Consider the following 21,833-nt stretch of genomic DNA (forward strand, 5'->3'; position numbering starts at 1 on the left):
TCATAAATATTTGGAATATGAGGCACGGATGCAGACATATTCAAAGTCTTCCAGCAGACCAATAGCTGAAGCAGGAACAGAAACCAGGGCCTCCAATCTTAAGGTTTTTCTATACTTTTAATTTGTAAGAATGTCCTAATACACATTTAATAACAGTATTTAAGAGGAAGTTCATGCAAGGAAAATGCTGTGATTAGTGGTGTAGTTCCTATCTACAGGAGGCACTGGATAATATTAAGCTATAGGAATGACAGTCGTGTGGCTTGATACTGCTCGTTCCCTCCTAAATAACCCTTTTTTTAATATTATCTATTCCTTCGTTTCACAGGCAAAGGAGTTAAAACTTTCACATTTAAAACCCTATAGTAATTAATTTTTATGTCTCCAAATCCCATCTCTTTGTTAATACCAGTCTGGTCTGAATAGATGCTGGTTCTTTTGGTTAGGTCAGGAAATTCTTATAATCCTTATGCGCAGTACAGAAGTTAAATAATGTTTCCCTTCCTATTGTGTCCAAGCCCCTAAAGCTGTGTTACAGAATACTGATTGCTGATAACAGTAATGCTACGCCCTGCTGTGGGACTCCCTTCACAGCCTTGGCTTCTTTTTTTGTTGGTTTTTTTTTTTGTGCATTGTTATTGTTGGTTGTAGTTTTTTCTTGTTGTGTTGTGTTTCGTTTTGTTTGAAACAGATGGAAGGGTTTCTGGAAGTGGTCTATGTAATAGGCTGCATGTGCTTGGTTTAGGAAAGGCCAGAAAGCTTGGATTGAGGACAATAAAGCAAGAAAGGAAAATGAGCCACTCAGCAGAGGTTGTGGCGCGATTAAAATCCTCACTCCCAAAAAGAACAGTTACATATTCCTAGCAACAAACTCCCCAATGTATTGGAAGTCTCTGCCCTCTACTGGCATTCCTGAAGATCAGCCTCAACTCAGCGATGGGAGTCTGTGATCACATCCCAGAAGAGCTCTCCCAGACGGTGTTGAGACCTGCTGCATTTATAAAGCAAAATCCTTTAGAACGTGGTGTTTCGGGAAGTGCCAGAATGGCAGTGTCTGACAGGGATCTAAATCTCAAGTGACATTTGCTATTGACTTCTGCAATGCTTTTCGGATGTCTGCCTACTTCTCACCTTGTTCAACAGCACAAGGGTTAGTCTGAAGCATCTCCACATGCGATTACGGTCCCCATCTGTTTTCTTCCAGAGACCCAATACAAGGAAGAAGAAACAAGATAATGTTATTTTTTGTTGTGGTGGTGGTTTTCATTCCACTATAAAAAAATTGTGCTTGTTTAGCATAATGAATTATTTCAACAAAAGGTTTCAAAGTACATTTTTGAGTGAATGTAGAACTGCAACTGCTGAATGACTCAGCTACCATCGTATTTGGAAACCATTCCATCTGTTTTCCTTGGGTGCAAAGCATAATTTTAAACCTTCATTTTGTGGCAATTTTGTTAGCTAATTGGTAAAAAACTAATTTTCTCACAAAATATAACTTTGAAAAACTAATTAAGCCTGTTGGTAAAATACATGAATTTGACTTCACAGTGAAAATTGAAGACGTTTTGGACTCAGTCCTGCAGTGAACCAAAGGTTCTGCAAAGCAATAGGACCCTACATGGGTCAGGCTTTAACGGATGGTGGCCTCAGTCCAAACAGCAGCTCGGGTTCTCGTCCACTTGCGCCTGTGTATTGGGTTTGGGTGGCAAGGTTTTGGTAGCAGGGAGGCTACAAGGTGGGGCTTCTGTGAGAAGCTGCTAGAAGCTTCTCCCATGTCCGATAGAGTCAGTGCCAGCCAGCTCTAAGACAGACCCGCCACTGACCAAGGCTGAGCAATGGTAGTAGCACCTGTGGCATAACATATTTAAAGAAAGGTGAAAAAAACCCCAACAAAGCTGTGCGATTGCAGCCAGAAGAGAGGGAAGTGAGAATATGTGAGAGCAACAACTGCAGACACTAAGGTCAGTGAATAAGGAGGGGGAGGAAGTGCTCCAGGCACCAGAGCAGAGATTCTCCTGCAGCACATGGTGAAGACCATGGTGAGGCAGGCGCAGCCCATGAGGTTAACGGCGGAGCAGATATCCACCTGCAGCCTGTGGAGGACCCCATGCCAGAGCAGGTGGATGCCTGAAGGAGGCTGTGACCCCATGGGAAGCCCATACCGGAGCAGGCTCCTGGCAGGACCTGTGGACCCATAGAGAGAGGAGCCCACATTTGAGCAGGTTTGCTGGTAGGACTTGTGACCCCGTGGGGGACCCACGCTGGAGCAGTCTGTTCCTGAAGGACTGCACCTCATGGAAAGCACATATGCTGGAGCAGTTCATGAAGAACTGCAGAAGGGCTCATATTGGAGGAGTTCATAGAGAGCTGTCTCCCGTGGAAGGGACCCCACACTGGGGCAGGGGAAGAGTGTGAGGAGTCCTCCATCTGAGGAGGAAGAAGCAGCAGAAACAACATGTGATGAACTGACCACAATGCCCATTCCCCGTCCCCCTGCGCTGCAGGGGGTGGGTAGAGAAACTCGTGAGCGAAGTTGAGCTCGAGAAGAAGGGAGGGGTGGGGGGAAGGGGTTTTAAGATTTAGTTCTTATTTCTCATTATCCTACTCTGATTTGATTGGTAATAAATTAAACCTATTTCCCCAAGTCGAGTCTGCTTTGCCCCTGACGGTAATTGCTGAGTGATTTCTCCCTGTCCTTATCTCGACTCATGAGCCTTTTGTTATCTTTTCTCTCCCCTGTCCAGCTGAGGAGGGGAGTGATACAGCAGCTTTGGTGGGCACCAGGTGTCCAGCCAGGGTCAACCCAGCCTGAAACATCAAAAACAGATTCTTGCCCAGTGTTCATTTGGATTTGTAATGGTACTATTGATATTTTTCTGTAAAAGTCTCTTTTATACTTGCTTGTGCTTTATTAAAATCTATTTTTTCTAAATCCGTAGAAGAAAAAAATATTCATACAAATCAGACCTGTCTCAGCTCCCATGGTATTCTGGCAAAGATGCATTTTGTCTCTGCATGTTTGTACCCGATGCCACGCGTAACAGCCACGTGTATGAATTGCATCATGTTTTCAAAGACACATTGGCTCAGGTCTGGAAACATCCCTTTTCTACAGAAGGGGCAGACTGCTGCTCCTGTAAAAATGAGAATGCCAAGCACAAACGGGTTAGAGCATAAGAGCATGACTGATCTGCATGGCACGATTTGTGTTTTATTTTTCCCCAGACCTCACCCACCTCTTTCTTTAGTAAACAGTAGCATGCATCTTCAGAAGGAGGTTGTATAGAAGAGTGCCTTACTAAACTGGATCTACGCACGAGAATTTTTTAATGGCACCCATTGTACAGTCCTAAATAAAAAAAATGGTAAATTCAGATGCTTAATATATATAAGAAATGAATAAATATTGCATTCCTTAAACTAAAGCAGGATAAGCTTCTTACTTCTGCAGTATTACATTGTTGATGATGGTGCCATACAAACAGTAAAATATGCTGAATAATTCAGGGGCTCTCAATAACACCAGAGTGGAAATTCACCAGGTATTGCATTGCTGTAAGAAGCACTAAGTTGTCCCTGCCCACAACAGGGGGGTTGGACTAGATGATCTTCAAATGTTCTTTCCAACCCAAACCATTCTGTGACAATCCTCACAACAGACAAGCAGCCTCCAGTTGTTTAGTATGGATTGACTCCCTGCAGTTCCCACAGACTATGTGTTTCCTTCTCATCGCAGCACCGACAGATCTCTGAGCCTGCTGAAGGAGCTAGGCAACCCAGATGTTTCCAGTGCCAGGGTGGCTTTTTTTCCTAGATGATTACTTAACTGGAATGAAGTTTGTAGAGACACAGGATGAAACTGGTCACAAAAAGTGTCTTTTCCATCAAACTCCCCAGGTTACATCTCCCATCTCTAGCAGGCAAGCTTGACATACGACACCTTCATTCTCACTCTCAAGCCTCAATAATGCCATTTTCATATCTTTCCAAACATATCTACAACTGATAAGAGTTAATAATCCAGGCAACAGTCTTCCATTCACAATTCTGTTTTAACACTATTCATTGTTTCACAGTCAGCATATTTCACCACTTACATTACTACAGTCAACTTATTATTGTTTTCAACAGCTATATTACTGCTTCTTACCCAGTAGGCACCAGTACAAGTTGAATGAGGACACTGGGGCAGACACCTTTTATGGAACAGAGAAATTGCTCATGTTTTCTACCATCCTTCACCCTTCAAGCAAGAGCAGAAGGACAGCTCAGTTGAGGACAATGTCCCTGTTACTATGTTCACACTCCATTCAAAATGGATTTCTTCCACCTCATGCATTTATACAGCTACTCTGTCTTACAATAAACATAGCCTTTTGTTTAATTAGCTGGATGAGAGCAGCAGTTGAGATATGCAGAGCAGACCCCTGTGAGGCATTGGAACTGGCACTGGAGCTAGAGCTGCACACGCACAGCAGCACAGAGCGACCAGTGGCGCTGCTTCATGTTCAACTCTCTCCCAACACAGCTGTTCTGCTTCTAGACCTGTGCTGTGGCATTCACACAACATGACACAGAGGGAGACAACTAGTCAGGTTAGGTCTCCATAAGCTTAGCAACCCTCTCCTTAGCACAGACACCTCCCCAAAAAAAGCTAACAGTGCTGGTTCCATCTAAATCTATGCTCGGAATAGGCCATACTTTCACTCTGCAACCAAACTATATTTCCATGTAATGTAGCTGGATTAAAAAGCATTCGCTCCAGCTGAAGGCCTGCCTCTATGCATGGCTAGTAGCTCTTCTGCACCTCTACCACAGAAATGTATTTTATGCAGCACAATCTGAAGGAAATAAGTAAAAAAAGAAAGTCCTTTTCCATAACTGAACTGCAAGTTCAGTTAAACTGACTAAGATGTTATCCAGATATTTGGGTTACAGTGATTGGAGACAGCCCAGTACATAAAACAATATACATTTATTTAGCGCAAAAAGTTCCATATTCAAGTAGAAGTGTATATGCTCTTTCTGGTATTTCTTTACGGTACTTTGCTTTTAGAAAAATTAAAGAACCATCATGACTAAGACAAAGACATACTAATCATTTGGCAGAACAACTGTTTTATCCTACAACTGTAGGCCTGATAGCAGCTTATAAACTGTAAGGCAAATTAGGAACTCCTCCTCAAGTGAGTAATCTCTATGCAGTTCCATTAACTCAACTGGAACATTCACAAGAAAAAATATTATGAGAACAGGACATCATATATGACTGTAACATTTCCTATAATTACAACCAACATAATATGCAGGGATGGGGTTATATTCTCAGACTGAAGACAGACTACTGAAAGATTTACAGTAAGCTGCCAGAAGCACTTACTGACTGAGGAAAAATCCAACCATTATATATGTGATTATATGACACAATTAAGCACAATTCCCACTTCAGAGGAAACAGGTAAGTTGACATATAATGCTCAGACTTAGGACATCTACAAGCTTTAAAGACTGCAACTTTCATTTAGAGACAAATACTTGATACTTGTTGGTAAACAAATGCTGATATCACACAACTGACAGCACAGAAATTTTACTTGAAATCTGGTTCCATTAATGACACAATTACAATCACCGGATACAGAATACCATCTAATTAAACAGGCAGACAGATTTTCCATAGCTTCTCTTTCGCTGAAGTTCCACCGTCTTAAGTGACTGACATCAAAGATGTGCTGCAACTAGTTCAGTCTTCCCTCCTGTAGTTATCACCTGGATTAGACTGCCTGAGTTTGGTCGATTCTTTCCTGCTACCCAGTCATAAAATGTTCTGTTTTAAAATAGATGGATAAAACAGGGTGAAGAGGAGGGAAAAAAAAATACTGTTATCAGGTATATCAACAAAAAGCATAAAATAAAAGCCTATTACTTTCCCTTCTTTTCCTATTGCCCTCTCTAGTGATTTCTATGTAGCTTGTAAACTAGCAAAGCCATCACTGGATTCAGACCTTCAGAGTGGACAGTAGTCCAGAGAAATCCATAGGGCACAGACAGGATTTTCAGAACATCTCAAAGGAAAAGGCCAAGAGCTTCAAGCGTCAAAGCGACATGCCAAAGCGGCAAGTTTTTTTCCAAGTTAAAAAAAAATTTTGAAAACAGCTACTTAAGTTGCTTGTATAGTATGTATCAGGAACACAGATTTATGGGTAAAATAGAGTTGCTAAATCCATTACTCTACCAATAGGGCATTATAACACTTAGATATTTAACTGTGAAAGTGGTCTCAGCAGAAGCGCAGAAAGCCTTAAGACATCCAAAATAATGCTGAGTAAGATGGACTAATTCTAGGTAGCATACCAGCACACTCCTTATCAACGTGTAACATGAACTCCATACTCGAAATATAATACAGAAAGTGCAGTATATTTTTCAGATCTATCAACCCTTCCAATATTGCAGACATAGCAGGGTGTTCCAACATGAGAGTCACTATCTGATACAACGGCTTCCAGGGCACAAAATTAGAGTATCGTATGGGAAAAGATCTGCCACATCTTTCCCAAGATGTGGATGTTACCAACACTTAAAAACACTGGATGTTTTTCTTCCACAGCCATTGAGATTTTCTGTTTCCAATGCTGGACTTAAAGTTTAGGGAATTAGAACCCAAGAAACAAAACAAACCAATCAACCTATTTCTCCCGTAAGGAAATAATACTTAAAAGTTAAAATTTAAAAAAAGAATTTGTAAAACCACAACATCTGGCTAAGCAGTCTCCGAAGCACAATAAATTAAAGATCTTTTTTTGAACGTTTTTAGGCCAACTAAATTCAATTGATGGGTCCCTTTTAAAGAGCCACATCAAAGAACTGCAGAGGCTTATGGCAATAAAAAAAATAAAAACCATTTTCCACTCTGACATCCAACTTAAAAAAAAGGAAATCTAATGTCAGAACTAAACTACTCTCTGAACAATTAGCAATCAGTAAATGCAATTTCAGTGTCAGTTCTAAAGGACTTTAAAAATGTGCAAGAGTAAAGCTCTTACAATGTACAAACATAGACTCATCTTTGTTTTTCCTCAAAGAGACAACACAGTTGTGTCCTTATTTTCTGCCTTTTGACAGCTCACCCTCAGCAGAATCTTTACTCCCCACCACATCACAGAAAGCAGTACTTATACTGCACCTTCTCTAACTGAGAGGAATTAGAAAGAGTAAGCCTTATAATCTCAGCCTGCTGTTAAATAAGCTACAGTTGGAAGTTTCAGCATTTTGCAACATCACTCAGGACAAGTCTTTGTGGATGATGGGGGGAAAAAAAAAAAAAACTTGGCAAAATTCCTGCTCTTTTTTAGAAAAATTTAGTCAGGTGAGAGAAGTGAACTAACATACCATAGACTGAGCAGTGAAGAGTGTTTAAAACAAAAAAATCCCACCAAACTTTACCTTTAAGCCAGACCACTATCTCCTGCATCTGCTGCCTGCAATTTAGTTTGACTACAGGCTTTATGGGATTCTCTGGCTTCTAACTGCTTAAGGCTATCTCTCTTGTTGGAGTAACTGGTGTAGAGATGCTGAAGTTGACAGAGTTGAGCTAATTCTCTCCAGTTAAGAAGCCTGTGCAATAAACCCAGCGTGATTTAGAAACATACACAATAAGGGGACAATGGAGGAAAAAAACCCACCCAAATCCAAGACAGCTATTTAGAAAGAACATGCAATACGATGCAGCAGCAAAGGGGACAGTGAAGAATTGCTTAGTTATCACACGGATACTCACTCAGCAATGAATTCTAAGGGTGTCCAGGAGCTGAAATCTGCATCAGGCATTGATTTCCTGTTTGCTGGTGTGTCTAAGGTAACCCTGTGATTAAAAAAGATAAGCCTTTTATTTATACATCATGTTTCTGATGAGTGCCACCTGCTTCTATTCATTGCTGTAACATATGCTTGACTTTTATACCACGTGGTATGGATTTCCCTTGCACCCTCTACATGTGTTAACAGCATATAGCCATCAGTTTCCATGTATAGCAAAGGCCCCAATCTATAATCCCTCACCTTCCTGGCGCGCTGACGACATCCAGCCCATTAGGGTGATCACTTATCCCACAGCTCCCTTGCAGTCTCTCCCATGCAGACAGGGAATGGCAGTAATACGTTCCCATGCACTACACAGCATATACACACTACATCCACGCCTCACACCCACTGAAAATGCAGAGAGTGAGCACACAAGCATAGAAGTTTTGGGTTGATGATACGTATTTACACTACACACAGTGATATTAAGGGGTGAATTTCACACAACTCCCTCACTGAGATGCTGCTAACAATCCAAGGTATAATTACTCTCTCAAAAATTCACTCAAGAACAGAGTTTTTGCATGAGAACTATGCAAGAGCAAAATGCCCAAAGTCCAGTGATCTTGGTGTCTGCCTGTAGAAGCTCTGTAGAAGGTGATGTCAATTATCCAAACACTTTTAATGCTGTTGCTCTCTGACCTGAAGAAGTGTGCATAAGACTGTGTATATGAGGAAAACAAAGCAGGGAGAATTCAGGTAGTGTTCCAAATCCCTATACAGAACCCCTTACTCTTAAGTTTTAGGTCCTGAAGTAGATGTGCACCCGGCAAGAAAAATACTTTTAATTTTTGCAGCAGAACTGATAAATGTAGGGAAATTGAAGGACTACTAAGCCATCCACTTTTTACTAGCTTTCCCCATCAAAAAGAAAGCTGTGACAGGCTAAACTTCTATTTTCACAGATCCCCAAAGTGACCTAATTTTACTGATCAAGCATAGAGATACAGCACCTTATGAAGGAGCACCTTTAACCCAGTCAAAACTTGTCAAGTAATCCTTTGCTAAACTATTATCACACAGCTAAGTCTAAAACTCTGCTGAATAGCTCATCTCATTTTCAGAGTTTTGGCTATACTGGGGCAAAGGAAAAAAAAAAATAATCATGTTAATGCACAGCTATGGTTAAACTGGTTAAAAGTGAATAAAATTTTAATCCTAACATCCACTACTGTTTTGCAAAGAAAAGGAATAGTACTTAATCATTTCTACGGTGACTTGCATATCGTTTTGTTCATACATTCAAGATGCCTCCTTTCTCTATGAAACTCTAAATATGTCTGAGAAGCTCTTTGTGTACCGTGAACAGGACATGGCAAGAATATTCATGTGACTCTAGGTTACAGTAGTAATTAAATTAAACAACGCAGGCAGAGGCCACCATGCAGCCACTTACGGTAAAACAGCAACAGCAGCGGAACCGGATGGCAAGCCACTATTGGCACCAGCTAAACTCTGACAAAGCTGATGCACTGCTCCTTTGGCCATGCCGTAGGCAATCATCCCTACCAATTAAAAACAGGAAAATTAGAGCACAATCAAAACAGCTCTCAGTATGCGGTATGATAGCAACTCAAATTATTTGATTAATATTAAGTTTAAGACCACTTACCACAGCCAGAACAGAATCAGAGTTTTAAATTATACCAAAACATACGTATTAAAAGGAAAAAAAAAAAAAAAGGAAAAACCAAAAAGCTCTTACTAGACATCCAGAACTATCATAGAACTCAGTTTACTCAGCGCTATAGAAATAAGCGGCTTACCAAGTCGTGCTTCTACATTTCTTAGCTATCACTGTCAGATTACTTCTGTAACTGTTCATATAACTCTCAGTATTCTTTAATTTGCATTATGCGAGTCAATATTTACACATAGGAAAAGAAAATTCACACTAACAGCAAAAAAGAAAAAGATTCCTTCCATAATGACTGGTAGTAACAAGCCTAACAAATCATATTTGCAAAAGTTGAGTAACAACTCTTTCCCAATTCTTCCTGATGTTAATAAGTTGCATGTGTTTGCCCAAAGCACTGCTGTGTTTTTCAGAAAAATCCAGACTTGTTGAAACCAACTAGTTCAAAACATGAAAGCAGACCGCTGTAATTCCTGTGTTGTGCTCCCTACCTCCCAAAATCACCCAAACAAAAAACAACATGAAAGTTTGCCAGAGTTCACATTTTTTCATTTGTATATGGTCAGTCAGTAGTACACAGTAAATTATTCATCTACTTATTCTCATAAAACAAGCCTTTTATCTTCAGACTATGCCCAATGCAGTTGTAAACATAGAAGATAAATCATTAACTAGAAAATACAACATATTTTTCCTGAACAGTTTTAGATACAGCTTTCAGGAATATTCGTAAGTATTATATGTTGTAAAATGTTAGTATCTATGTCTCTTCAAAATATTATTGAAGCCAAACTAATAAAAGATTGGGAAATAAGAGTATTTGTCTCAAACTTTCCTTTCCCAGCCTGTGGGCTTGTGTGTCCGTGCCCTTTTTTTCTTTTTAAATTTTAAATTGGTCCCAGACTTCTTCCTCCATGTAGACCAACATGGTGAGAAGGGAGATGAAAAAATTAATAAAGTTCATATTAAATAGCTAGCAGAGGGCAAAGCCGAAGGTCAACAAGCTTATCTAAGTCTGAAGCAAAGGCAGACTGGAATCAGAACATGAACAGGACAAACACATTTAACAGAATTAGCTCAGTCCTCACCAATGGAAAAATTGGGCAACTAAGGACCCTGCCTTTCAGAACACAAATAGGAGATTAAACTCTATTTTAAAGACAGTACTTACACCACGCTGTGTGATTCTATTCTTATTTTCCAAACTTTTTTTTACTGTATCATATATTAGTACATTTCACCAATGCCTGTCAAATACTATTTAAACACTGATTCTATCTGTTTGCCCTCCGGCTTCAAGAGATTCAGTACTGCTACCTACAAAACTACACTTTCCTAAGTTCTTCAGCAGCAATTTTCCATTTGTACTAGGTGTCAAGAAATTGGGGAGTGAAACTGTTGCTTCACAAACAAGAATGCTCAGACGAACACATAGCTATAATTGCTGATGTCCCAGCAGTTACCATACATTGCATTTTACCTGGAGTTCCAGACAAAGCAGCTTGAGCTCCTGTCAAAGTCAAGAGGCCGCCTTCTTTCAGATGTTTTGTGGCTAGGTGGCTGGAAATAGTGGATGTCCAAACGCTCTGCTTCCACATCAGATCACAGTTTTTGTATAAAGCTGATTGGGAAGAGAATTAGTGAAACTAACTAAAAGATAGAAGATTTGTAACTCTCATTTCCTTACTGTCACACAGAGTCTAACAGCCTATGAAAACATGCTTTCTACCATCTTCTACTTCCACATTGGGTAAAACATCGATTTATGTCTTTCGTATCTCCTTTATCTTTGGAGTCTGAGTCCCAGCTCTACGGCATGTATTCCAGGTAATTATCTTTCTCACTACCAGAAATTAAAAAAATAAAATAAACAAACATGAGATAGTTTCATTAGTGGTTCAAAGATTTCCAAGCTCTTGAAACCCCTGTAGGGGTTGCCTCAATCTATGTCAAGGATCTCAAAACTCGCACATTAGCCTCATCTCACCATGTAGCAGCACGATCTGTCTCTTTCCATAACTTCCTCACTGACTGCAAAAGAGCTATGCTCCATTAGTGTGCAGATAGAGTCTCCAAGAGACAAAGGAGTTGAAAAAGAGGTATGTAGTTCTTATAACCAGATTATTTCATAAACCAAGAATCAACCTGCCTGTCTGACAGTAGTATGTTGGAATGGAATATCGAAGATGCACGCATCTGCACTGTACTAAGTGTGCATTCCAGTGCCCCTACGAACTGGAGCGCAGCCTCTGGTAAGGCAGCCTACTAGTGAAGGTGCACCAGCAACTTCAAATTGAGCAAAACTTGAACTCTCTTCACTGTTTTTTATTATCAATATCTGCATGGGAAAAGAGGAAAAACAATAACTAGCCATGTCAAAAATTTCAGTATTCAGAAAGAAGTGTTTCCATAAGACAATATGGAATAAGCATAAATAACTCTGTGACATAAGCCAACCACCTACCCCAAGATATCCTGCAATGCTGCCAATAACATTACTACAAATTATGGTTATGATAAATCACCTGATTTAAAATATGGTGCACACTAATAACAATCAATATAATGCAATTCCAGTGTAAGTGTGTATGCCTTTCCATATAGTCTCTCTTTAAAAAGTAATCTTTGCTTGTAATGTCTGAACTAGAAGAGGGGAAGAAAAGGACATATTTTACCAGATTTACTCCAGGCAGAAAAAAAGGCTTTTTTTTTTCCCTTGTATCTCTATACTAGTGCATAAAGTATAAAATTTCATTCTGAATGTTACATGTTTAAAAGGTTTTCTAAAGCTGAAGATTCTTTTCTGTAGCATGATCTCAGCTCATTAGACAGCTCCTTCCCATACTGTATTGCACAGTAATAGCTCAGAGAGCTGCACAAGGCAACTGAGGTTTTATGCATAAAGCAATAAATTAGGAAACAACATCAATGTTTCTACCCAGCCACTGTCCTACATAACTTGCCTGACATGGGTAAGCTCAGCAAAAGTTAGTTCATAGATAACAATGCTAAACTCCTTCACAAAGTGCATCAATATTTTTTCTGATGAAAACTCGTGCATCAAAAAGTATTACTGAGACTAGTAAGCACTGTAAAAATTTAACAGACAGCAATAATTCAGAAAAGTACTAAGAAGCATTGTAACTGAGCTATCTTGTACTTTTACACTCACGTCGTCTTCTGGACTCGGGAAGAAAGATGATCTCAAATACCTCTATTACTGTGATTTTTAAGGATTACTCTCAGATTTCGTTCATGTGTTCACTAGCATGCATGTACTAAAGGCTTACATTTAGCTTTGGCGCTGCCTCCAGCCCATCCGCCTGCTACACACAAGATTGCATCCACCTTTTCTTCACCAAGAAGTTTTCCAACCTCCGCTGTCACCTTCATTACATAGGACAAAGACATATTGAAAATACTGGACTGATCAAGTAAAGGAGTAAACATCAAGGCTGCCTTAAAGTTACTTATTTCCAGTTATGTAGCTAAGTAACGCAACACATAGCAATTTAAACAGCAGCAGAAAATTAAAAATTTATGATCTATGAAATCAAAACAAAATAATTTTGTTGAAAGATAATTATAGATGAAAGTCAGACCATACAGTATACGATGTCACTGGAAATAACTGATTTGAGCAGGACTGGAAGATCCAACGCTTACCTATAACATTAACAAAGTTTTTTATTTGTGACTTACTTTTTGACATGTTCTTCTCTGGGTACAGTGCTGTTTAATACAGGAAATGAAACTCCAGGTCTGACCAGAACTACTGGTGTCACTTTTGATGACAGTGCAAGAAATGAACAACTAAAGATTAGCCTTCTTATTGCTTCTATGTAGACCACAACCATCAGTTTGAGTCTGACCCCTAAATTTGAGTTTATATACTAGATATCCAGTATCTTTTTTCTCTTTCAAATGTAAGGCTTTACGGTTGGCAATTAATTAGTCAGCTATGAATTTTATGTCAAAGTGAAAAGCACATCTCTCTATAAAAGAAAAAAACCACTGTTTTCACAAAGGCTTGGTATTGAAAACCACACTGCAAACATTTTATATAAGTCTCTAAAAGCCTTAAGAGTTGTGTAGCTATAAAGAAAACATATTGGCTAGTGATTCAGTTTATCAATAAGAGAAATAGGTTCAAAAATTAAAATTTAAGAAAAAATGATCCTATCTCTCGAGAATAAAGCAAAACAGTTTTTAGGTTAGCTTTGATTGTCCCATGTTCACTTTTGCAGAAACCAGTGGATTCTCTCCGGATCCTATTGGGCCATGCTTTGAGTATACCATCTACCCTCACACAACGCATTTAGGAGTTAGGACATCGGAAAGAAGCACTGCCTGCTAAAATGTCCTAATCCATCGTCATCTGATTCAGTCCGTGACTCCGCGACTTTTCAAGTCACCGTGAGAAAAATAATGCAAAACTGCCTCACGTTCTGAACGTCCAAAACGCCAGATCGAGCTCTTTCTGCACATTCACGCATGCATGCGGTTAAAAGGAAGTTACAGAAAAAAGCAGCAGCGACGAACAGGAGCCGGGATGTTCGTGCTCACAACCGGCAGCAGGACCGACACCGCCCGGGCTCCTCCGCCCCACACGGCGGCTTCTCGCCTGAAGCCGGACCCATCCCCACCGCCGCCTTCCTCACTGACGCAGCGGCGGGCAAGGGGCGAACGGCGGCGAACAGGCGTGGGGAGAGGCTGGATGCAGCGCTTCCACAGCCCGGCCCGGAGAGAGCCGCCTCTAGCCCCCGGGCAGCGCCCGCCCCGCGCCCCGACGCGGACCCACCTGCTCGGCCTGCTCGGGGAAGGACTCGGTCGCCCCCACCACCACGTTGGCGCTGGCGTCCTCGTTCTCCGCTAGGTCGATGCTGGCCACCCACTGCCGCGGCGAGAGAAACGGCGCGTTAGCGGGCCCGCTCCCGCAAACGCCTGAGGCGGCCCCCAGCGTGGGACGCCCTCCCGGCGGACGGCTCCCCGCTGGGGCCGGCTCCCTGCCTCGCCACCCCCCGGCCCGCCGCTTACCCAGTTCCTGGACTTGAAGTACCGCACGCACTGGGACCCCAGCGCCCCTCTGCCGCCGTACACCAGCACCCTGCCCACCGCGGCCATGCCCGCTGCCCGCTCGCCCGGCTGTAGATCTAGATCTAGATGTAGATGCAGATGCAGATGCAGATCAAGCTCAAGCTCCTCTCTCCCCGCCCCGCCGGCCCCGCCTGCGCATGCGGACTGCCCCCGGCGGGGTAGGGGGGGCGCTCGAGGGGCGGCGGCGCCCGGCCATAGGGGGCCGTGCCGGAGGAGGGCAAGGCCCGGTGCCTCGGCCGAGCCCCAGCCCGCCCCCCGGGGGCTGACGGGGTGCTGCCGCGGCAGTTTTACCTCAGGAAGTCCCGCGGCTGCCCCGGGCCTTCAGCGCCTGGCTCGGGGCGAAAAGCCGGCCCCCCCTCTCCCCACCCGGCCTGAGCTCCAGCGGCGGGCTGTGCTACCTGCCCGCTAGGGATACTGCCGGGATTAATTAATTAGTGGTTATAAAGGCCCCTGCAGGTCTTGGGTAGCAGTAACCGTAGAAGCGCTGGTAATTACGGCCGGTTTCCTTTAGCGCTCCTGGATCGCACCTGTAGCTTCAATGGCGCCGCTCGCTGCGCTCCCCGAGACCCGGGGCCGGCCGGGCCCCCCCGGGCGGCGAGGGGCGGCGTGCGCCCCGTTCCCAATGCAGAAGGTTCATACGAGGCACCTCGGCAGCCTGGAACACGGCCTCTGTCCCTCCGAGAACAGCCTTGGAGAGGAAGGGCAGCGCTCGCAGCTCCGGCGGCGGTGACATTTAGACGCCGGGCGGGAGCGGGCGCAAACAGAAGGCAGCCGAGGCGCCTGCAGAATCCTGATACCAAATGATGTGTTTTTAATGCTTTGTCCCTTGCACATGGCTATTTACCTACGTTTTTAATAATCTGAAAAAAACCGGATTCTGCTTCTAATTTTCTTCCTGTGAGGTGTCAGTAAAGAACTTGATGTCATTTGAGCAGGACAATTAAACCTCCGATGAAACATTAGCCGGGCAATAGATATAGGATTACTTTCTGCAGAAACAAGCATCATTGCACTACAGCATAATGAAGCTGTTACTTGCAAGCATCTCAGGATGTTGTCGCAGCAAATTATATTTTCGAGCTTGATTTTTAACCGTACAGATTAATTTCTGTAGCTTCAAAATACAATGAGATGTATTTTGAAACACCCGCTGTTCATTTGTGGATTTTGGAGCATGAGAAAAAATGGGAAATGTGTCTGACTGCTGCAGAGAGGCCTTGGAGGTGATTCCTTGAAACCACGAGGATGCCTGGCTGTTTTAAAAAGACTTTATTTGCCTTGGCTTCTCTAATAAGTTTTGCATCTTTTATCTTGATTGTTGTTGCGATGGGGACCCCAAAGTGGACGACTGGAAAGATCCTTTGCAAAACAGGAGCTGATTTGGTCAATGCCACAGATCCAGAGCTGGTCAAGTTCATCGGAGAAATTTACTATGGACTGTTTCGGGGCGGCAAAATACGCCAGTGCGGGCTGGGCGGGCGGCGTTCCAAATTCACAAGTAAGTACAATTTTGGTTTAATCTTTAGCCTAATGTCTAGTTCAACTTTAAAAGCACTCTATTCTTTTTGTTTACAGAACCTAGAGAATGAAAATCATTATTATTAAATTTATATTTGTGGCTGACTTGCGGTCTTCATGGTTTGGGATCTAAGTGTGAATGTAAAATCACTACCATTTCAGGCTAGCTTTTTTCTTCCAGTTATATTCTGTAGTCCTGGAATCAAGATGGGGGAAAAAAAAAATCCCTAGGGCTAAACAGATGGTTTCCTTTTAGTCTTGTGAAGGGAACGAGAGTCATTTGGAGATGACCCTGTAAATCATACTTTCCCCTCAACCGACTCTTTCGTATTCCAAGCGTTGCTCTGCAATCTCTCTGTGCCTTCTTGCCGTCTCTGTTGAATGCCTCCCCTTTTTTTATCCTTTAAGAAATAGAGATTTATTTAGCCCACATTTCTGTGTTTCTCTAGCTGTCCTAATGCAGATGTCTGCCATAGCAGATACTCATAACTTTATTAACAGGTTGAAGAAATTTTTACCCTTTTTTCTGCTAACTTTGGAGAGACAAAATTGCTGAACTCTTCAAAAACGTAGAAACTCTTACAAATGTATTCCTTTTAACTTACAAGATTTTCTTGAGGTCTCAAAAGAACTTAGATGTTGATCTGTACTTTGGATCATTTCCAGTTTTCACACATCCTGTGCTGTAGTGAAAACGATATTTTCCATTGAAGATTTTCAGGGCTCTTCTTGATCAGCTTGTATTTTAGCGCTCTTCTTGATCAGCTTCTCTCTTTCCTGTCAGTCAGCATGTCACCTACAATTCCCTACTCACATTTCCTCTGATTCTGTTACTAAAAGGCTGCAGTTTAAACTGAATACTGAGGTGCTCCACACTTCCCTGCTGCTGGCCAATCTGGCCCTCCAACAAAGTAACTCTGTGAAGACAAATCTAAGAAAGTTACCATTCTTTAGAGACAGGCGAGTGACAGGCTACTGAGGAAGAGCTCATGCCTATAGGAAAACATGTGAGCACTTCGCATAAAGCTCACCCAACTGCGATACTTTACAAGCTTCCTACAGATGTAACTAAAACACTGCCAGATACCCACAAGAGCAGAAAGAGCATCTCACTAATGAGTAACCAAGAATGGAATCTGAAAGCGGAAACCTATGGGATTAGGAAGTATGAAATCAGAGTAGATCTCACTAGAGCCAGTATTAAAGAGAGGAAGAGAGTAAAAGAATAACATCATGAGGAAATAAACATGGAGTGATACTATTTTAGACAGCAAGGGGCTGGACAAGGAAACTGGGACTATCAGACTTCAAAGGGATGAGATTAAGAGCATGGGACAGGAATTAGAAACTCAAAAAATAGAGGTTAGGAGAGCAGAGGTGGAAAAGAGACAGAAAAGAATGCAGCAGACAATACAGCAGCAGAGATAAAGATATTAACACAACTAAATAAATAAAGCAGGACTGAAGCCTGAATCCTCATTCACAGACCCTGTGTAAAGGATTGTTCCTGTAGTAGAACATCCCTGGTTTGTCTGATGCAGTGACAAATAAAGCATCATGAAATAAGATGTGTGTAATTACCCGAATTGACCATCTCTGTAAAATATAGTCTTAAAAAGTGTAATTTAAGTTTGTAGACCCAGCACAGTGTGATGTTTACTGTTGTCAAGAAAAAATACACACTGAATAGATGATTTTTTTCTTGACAGTTTTCCCACACATGGTGAAAAAGCTGAATACAGGCCTGCACGTGATGATTATAATGTTCCTCTGTGTGGCCATTTTCTTTTCTCTGGTCAGTTTTGGATTCTGCATTCTTAACGCCATAAAAGTTCCTTACCGGGCTATTAAAGGTCCTGCAGGAGTATGCCTTTGGAACTTCCTTGCAGGTAAAATTATTTACCAGTATTTTTCATTAGTCGCATTTGTATAAAACGTTAAAAGTGCCTTCTCTTGCCTTACTCAATATCTTCCTGATTTAAATACTTGTGAATAAAATTAAGTTAGCAGCAAATTCTCATCTATCAAAACAGAACTGTCAGGTGGCATCTCGGTTTATTGTGCCTAGTCAACTTTTTACAGGATCACCGATAAAAGCGCTTTATTACAAATGCTGAAATGATGTTTGGCCTTACAATAAAAACTAAGCATTTTAAAGGTGTTTAAGCCATGCCTAAATCTACCCCTACTCAGTATAATGCTCACTCTTGTAGTCAATAAGCCTTTCTGAAGCACAACCAAACTGTCTGTCGTGATAACAATGGTGAATACTTCTTTCATTTTGTTGCAGGTGGATTTGTTGTACTTGCAGTCACCAGCTTTATGGCTGCTGTGAAACTTCATCACCTTACAGAAAGAATTGCCAATTTTCGGGAAATTTTTCAATTTGTTATTTTAGAAGAACGGTTTGAGGACTGTTTTTGGCTTTGTGTGGCAAGTGCCACAACACATGCAGTAAATTTGCTGCTAATAGCCATTAGTGGGATCAATTTCCCTAAAATTAAGACTAAAACAGAAGAAGCAAATGTTACAGCAGAAGATATCATGTATTAATAAATCTACACAAAACTACTTTGGTCAAGTGAACTGTCTTGATAGAAACAGCTTCTTGGCTCTTCAGCTTTTGATTTGGATGGACGATTTTGGTATAAACATGGGTAAAGAGGTCACTTGTGAAAATCTGTGTTATTTTTTAAGGTCAGTCTACATTACCAGCAATTGACATGTATAGGAAAGTGGGAAAAACAAATGCTACAAATATCATTATTCTCAAAACTGACCAGTATCTGCAGTGAACATATGCTGTTCACAGTTTTTAGAAAATTTGCATTTTGAGATATTTTAGAAAACTAAGGAAACACAAAATTTCACCTAAACTAAGTGTCTTTTTTGTTTAGAAAGAAAATATGTGTATCACAAATCTTTGATAATATAGGGTTACTTCAAAACAGACAGAATGGACATTTGCCAACTACCTTCACAGAATTATCTGGAAAATGTTGAGAGGGCCATATGAGATATGTTTGATGATGTTACACTGCATTGAAAAAGAAGACTTCTTCATCTGGGAGGCTAAAGTTAAGGGGAAGCACTGGCTAAGTATGTGTGAAATGTTTTTGGAACAGAAATTATCAAACCCATAAAGTAAAGTGAGAAAAGTAATGTTTATGGGATGTTAGTAGGCTATGAAAAAATTATTAGCTGCAAGATGAAGGTTTCATTGCAGCTTCTGGAAGTAAAGTAAACAGAATATAAGTAATAGTGCTTTTAGAAAACTTGGAAAATAATAATGTGACAGATTAATTGTCTTCAGAACCCTCTCGATACTTATGTCTATCTGAAATCAAGTAAAAGTGATGTATGATGAAACAGTATTAAAATTAATAAAAATGGTGAAATGGATGGGAAAGTTACTGTGTTAGGAACTATCATAATTTTGATAGGCATTCAACCAGTTCTTGGGTCATGGGTAATGAATAATTCCGAGAAAACAATATGCCATTAAGCATGTCATTTTTAGAATTTGACTACTACAGTGAACACATACTAACATATTAGCAATAAAACCTACACATAACTGAAGAATGTCTTTGAACGAATGAAAGAAGTTATCATCTAAATTAATTATTTTGCAGTCAGTTACTCTTCTTCAGACCACTAGGTTGTGTAACTCTATTCTTGTGAAAAGCTCTTTGAAAAGAATAGTAACTTTTTTAGAAAATGAATTCAAAGTGTTTTAAGAACATGTCAGGAAATACAAAAATTCCTTAATTTTTATTTGAAAAGACTTCTTCACAAAAATATTACTGTAAGGGTCAAGTATTTTCAGTATTATCACTGAAGTCTGCAGAACACTCGGTAAAGAAAGTTGCTAGAATGAGCTGATGTTTAACATGTTTGCTGATTAGGCCACTTATTTAGATATTTAAATAAGGACTTATAACTTGGCTTAAGCATATGAGTTTCATATCTTTGGCCCAAATACTTATTTTCCATGCTCTTTTTACTTTGTTTTCATCTAAAGACCAATGAAAACAGATGTTTTATGGAGTAAATTCTACTTTCATTTGGTATTCTTATGAAATCAGTTATGCTGTTGTAAAACTATTCAAAGTACTCTCAATTTACACAGCAGACTCAAATCACTGTGTTCACTAAATGCTTCAGCAATGTATGTGCAAGCTCTGTGTGAGGTAAGAAATGAAAAATATTGATGTCCTTTTCAGCACACATGCAGCAAGACCAGCAGACATTTGGCAGTCAGTGGCTTAGTTCCAGCGGAAACTTTATTAGCCAAACTCAACGTACAGATGCAATGAGTGGTGTCTGTTACTGTAGCCTGTACCATCTCTTGTTTTGGCCCTACAAGTTTAGGATTATGAACGAAGCAGAAATTTTTGAGGGTGCTTCTGCAATAGGCCCTAATAATCCGTGTTCTTCAAGACAGTATTAGCCACTGGTTTTTTTAGGAGCACTACATTTTTTCTTTAAAAGTCCCATAAAAATTTAAGAGACAGATGGAAAGTTTCGATAAGTCTAGAGCACTGTTACAATTTTAGCATAAAGGAGACTCAGTAAGGAAGAAAAAGTGATTCCTAATTTATACCACCAACTTACTTCACTGTTCTTCTAATTTTACTGGTGCTTTCCCTCAGTCTCTACCCTTGGCCACGGCTCCGAGCAGCAAACCAGCCCAGTCTATGAAGGTGTCTGAGATGGTAATGAAGTAGGGTTTAATATATTAAAGCTTTAAACTAATTGAAGTAGGTGCTTAATATATTAGAACTGTAAATTAGAGTAGGAGCTTAATTTAAGAGACTGGGCGCCTTAAGGCTGTACAAAGAGCAGATGCAACAGCTGTAGTACTAAATGTCAGAACGTATCTCCTGTTTTTTAAGAAAGAATGCTTTAGGTCAGTATAACCTTGTAGTAGAAGCTTACCTCTCAAAACAAGGGGCCCAGGGTTACTGAGGAATGCAGAGACTAGTCAAAACTAACACTTTTGATGCATCAGCAAGAACAAAGAAGTAGAGCAGAGGCCTGCAGTTCACCCAGAAGTCACAACGATGAAGAGGAGCGGAGGAAGTAAACGATGACCAGATGTCTTTGAAGACCATCGAGAGACTCTAGTGCACATGCAGGAGTGGGCAGTAACCTGTAATAATGAGTTAATGAACAGGTAATCATTTCTTGGAAAACTAGTGAATATACATACATAGTACGTATTTAAACTGTACATCTAAATCAGTCGGGGCGCGCATTAGGTGGAGCAATCCCCTGTGCGCCCGGCACTGCAATAAAGAATATCTGTTAATAGTCACCAAGGCTATTGAGTCTTAATTCAGCATTTCACAGCATCAGTAACAGCACAGTACTGTCCAGAAAAATGTCCACAAAGGCCTCTGTGGTTACACCACCTTCACCTCACAGAAAATTCTGAGTGGCTCTGGAATAGAAGACCTTAAACTGCAGTATAATTACACAAGTGGAAAATGAAATATTTGTCATTTGTAATTGTTCTATGAACATAAAATTTACAAGTAGTTGTACAGAAAGAATTATATTGTAACATGTAACTTAGCCTTTATTAAATGGAATTCTCTTTAGGAAGTGAAAAGGAAGCAGATTTTAGGACTGTCCACATAGAACTATTGCTTCAGAAATGCTTTTCAGTAGTACTAATATGTGTGTATTACAACACATTTTTCATACTGCT

General features: G+C 40.8%; 2 protein-coding genes across 2 annotated transcripts; one reads left to right on the forward strand and one right to left on the reverse strand.

The window, feature by feature from the left end:
• Positions 1-4,963: 4,963 nt before the first annotated feature.
• QDPR (quinoid dihydropteridine reductase) lies at positions 4,964-14,692 on the reverse strand. Its single transcript, XM_063336136.1, has 7 exons — positions 14,540-14,692; positions 14,304-14,396; positions 12,793-12,889; positions 10,983-11,123; positions 9,263-9,371; positions 7,784-7,867; positions 4,964-5,830 (listed from the first exon to the last, which is right to left on the reverse strand). The coding sequence occupies exons 1-7, from the start codon at positions 14,624-14,626 to the stop codon at positions 5,725-5,727; spliced, it is 717 nt and encodes a 238-aa protein (XP_063192206.1). The 5' UTR covers positions 14,627-14,692; the 3' UTR covers positions 4,964-5,724.
• A 154-nt stretch (positions 14,693-14,846) lies between these two features.
• CLRN2 (clarin 2) lies at positions 14,847-21,267 on the forward strand. The gene is made up of 3 exons (XM_063336137.1): positions 14,847-16,097; positions 17,827-18,006; positions 18,408-21,267. Exons 1-3 carry the CDS (start codon positions 15,845-15,847, stop codon positions 18,668-18,670), a joined length of 696 nt encoding a protein of 231 aa, XP_063192207.1. The 5' UTR covers positions 14,847-15,844; the 3' UTR covers positions 18,671-21,267.
• Positions 21,268-21,833: the final 566 nt, after the last annotated feature.

This window comes from Chroicocephalus ridibundus, chromosome 5 (assembly GCF_963924245.1).
Source record: "Chroicocephalus ridibundus chromosome 5, bChrRid1.1, whole genome shotgun sequence".
NCBI lineage: Eukaryota > Metazoa > Chordata > Aves > Charadriiformes > Laridae > Chroicocephalus > Chroicocephalus ridibundus.

Bases quoted from the DNA above. Each gene is read 5' to 3' on its own strand.
- QDPR (XM_063336136.1), bottom strand. From the start codon at position 14,626: ATGGCCGCGGTGGGCAGGGTGCTGGTGTACGGCGGCAGAGGGGCGCTG. The intron at 9,372-10,982 runs GTAAAATGCAAT...TTTAATTGGTAG, and splicing joins TGCTTTGTCTGGAACTCCAG to GGATGATTGCCTACGGCATG. The intron at 5,831-7,783 runs GTGAGTATCCGT...ATTTTAAAACAG, and splicing joins CCCTTAGAATTCATTGCTGA to AACATTTTATGACTGGGTAG.
- CLRN2 (XM_063336137.1), top strand. From the start codon at position 15,845: ATGCCTGGCTGTTTTAAAAAGACTTTATTTGCCTTGGCTTCTCTAATA. The intron at 16,098-17,826 runs GTAAGTACAATT...TTTTCTTGACAG, and splicing joins GCGGCGTTCCAAATTCACAA to TTTTCCCACACATGGTGAAA. The intron at 18,007-18,407 runs GTAAAATTATTT...ATTTTGTTGCAG, and splicing joins CCTTTGGAACTTCCTTGCAG to GTGGATTTGTTGTACTTGCA.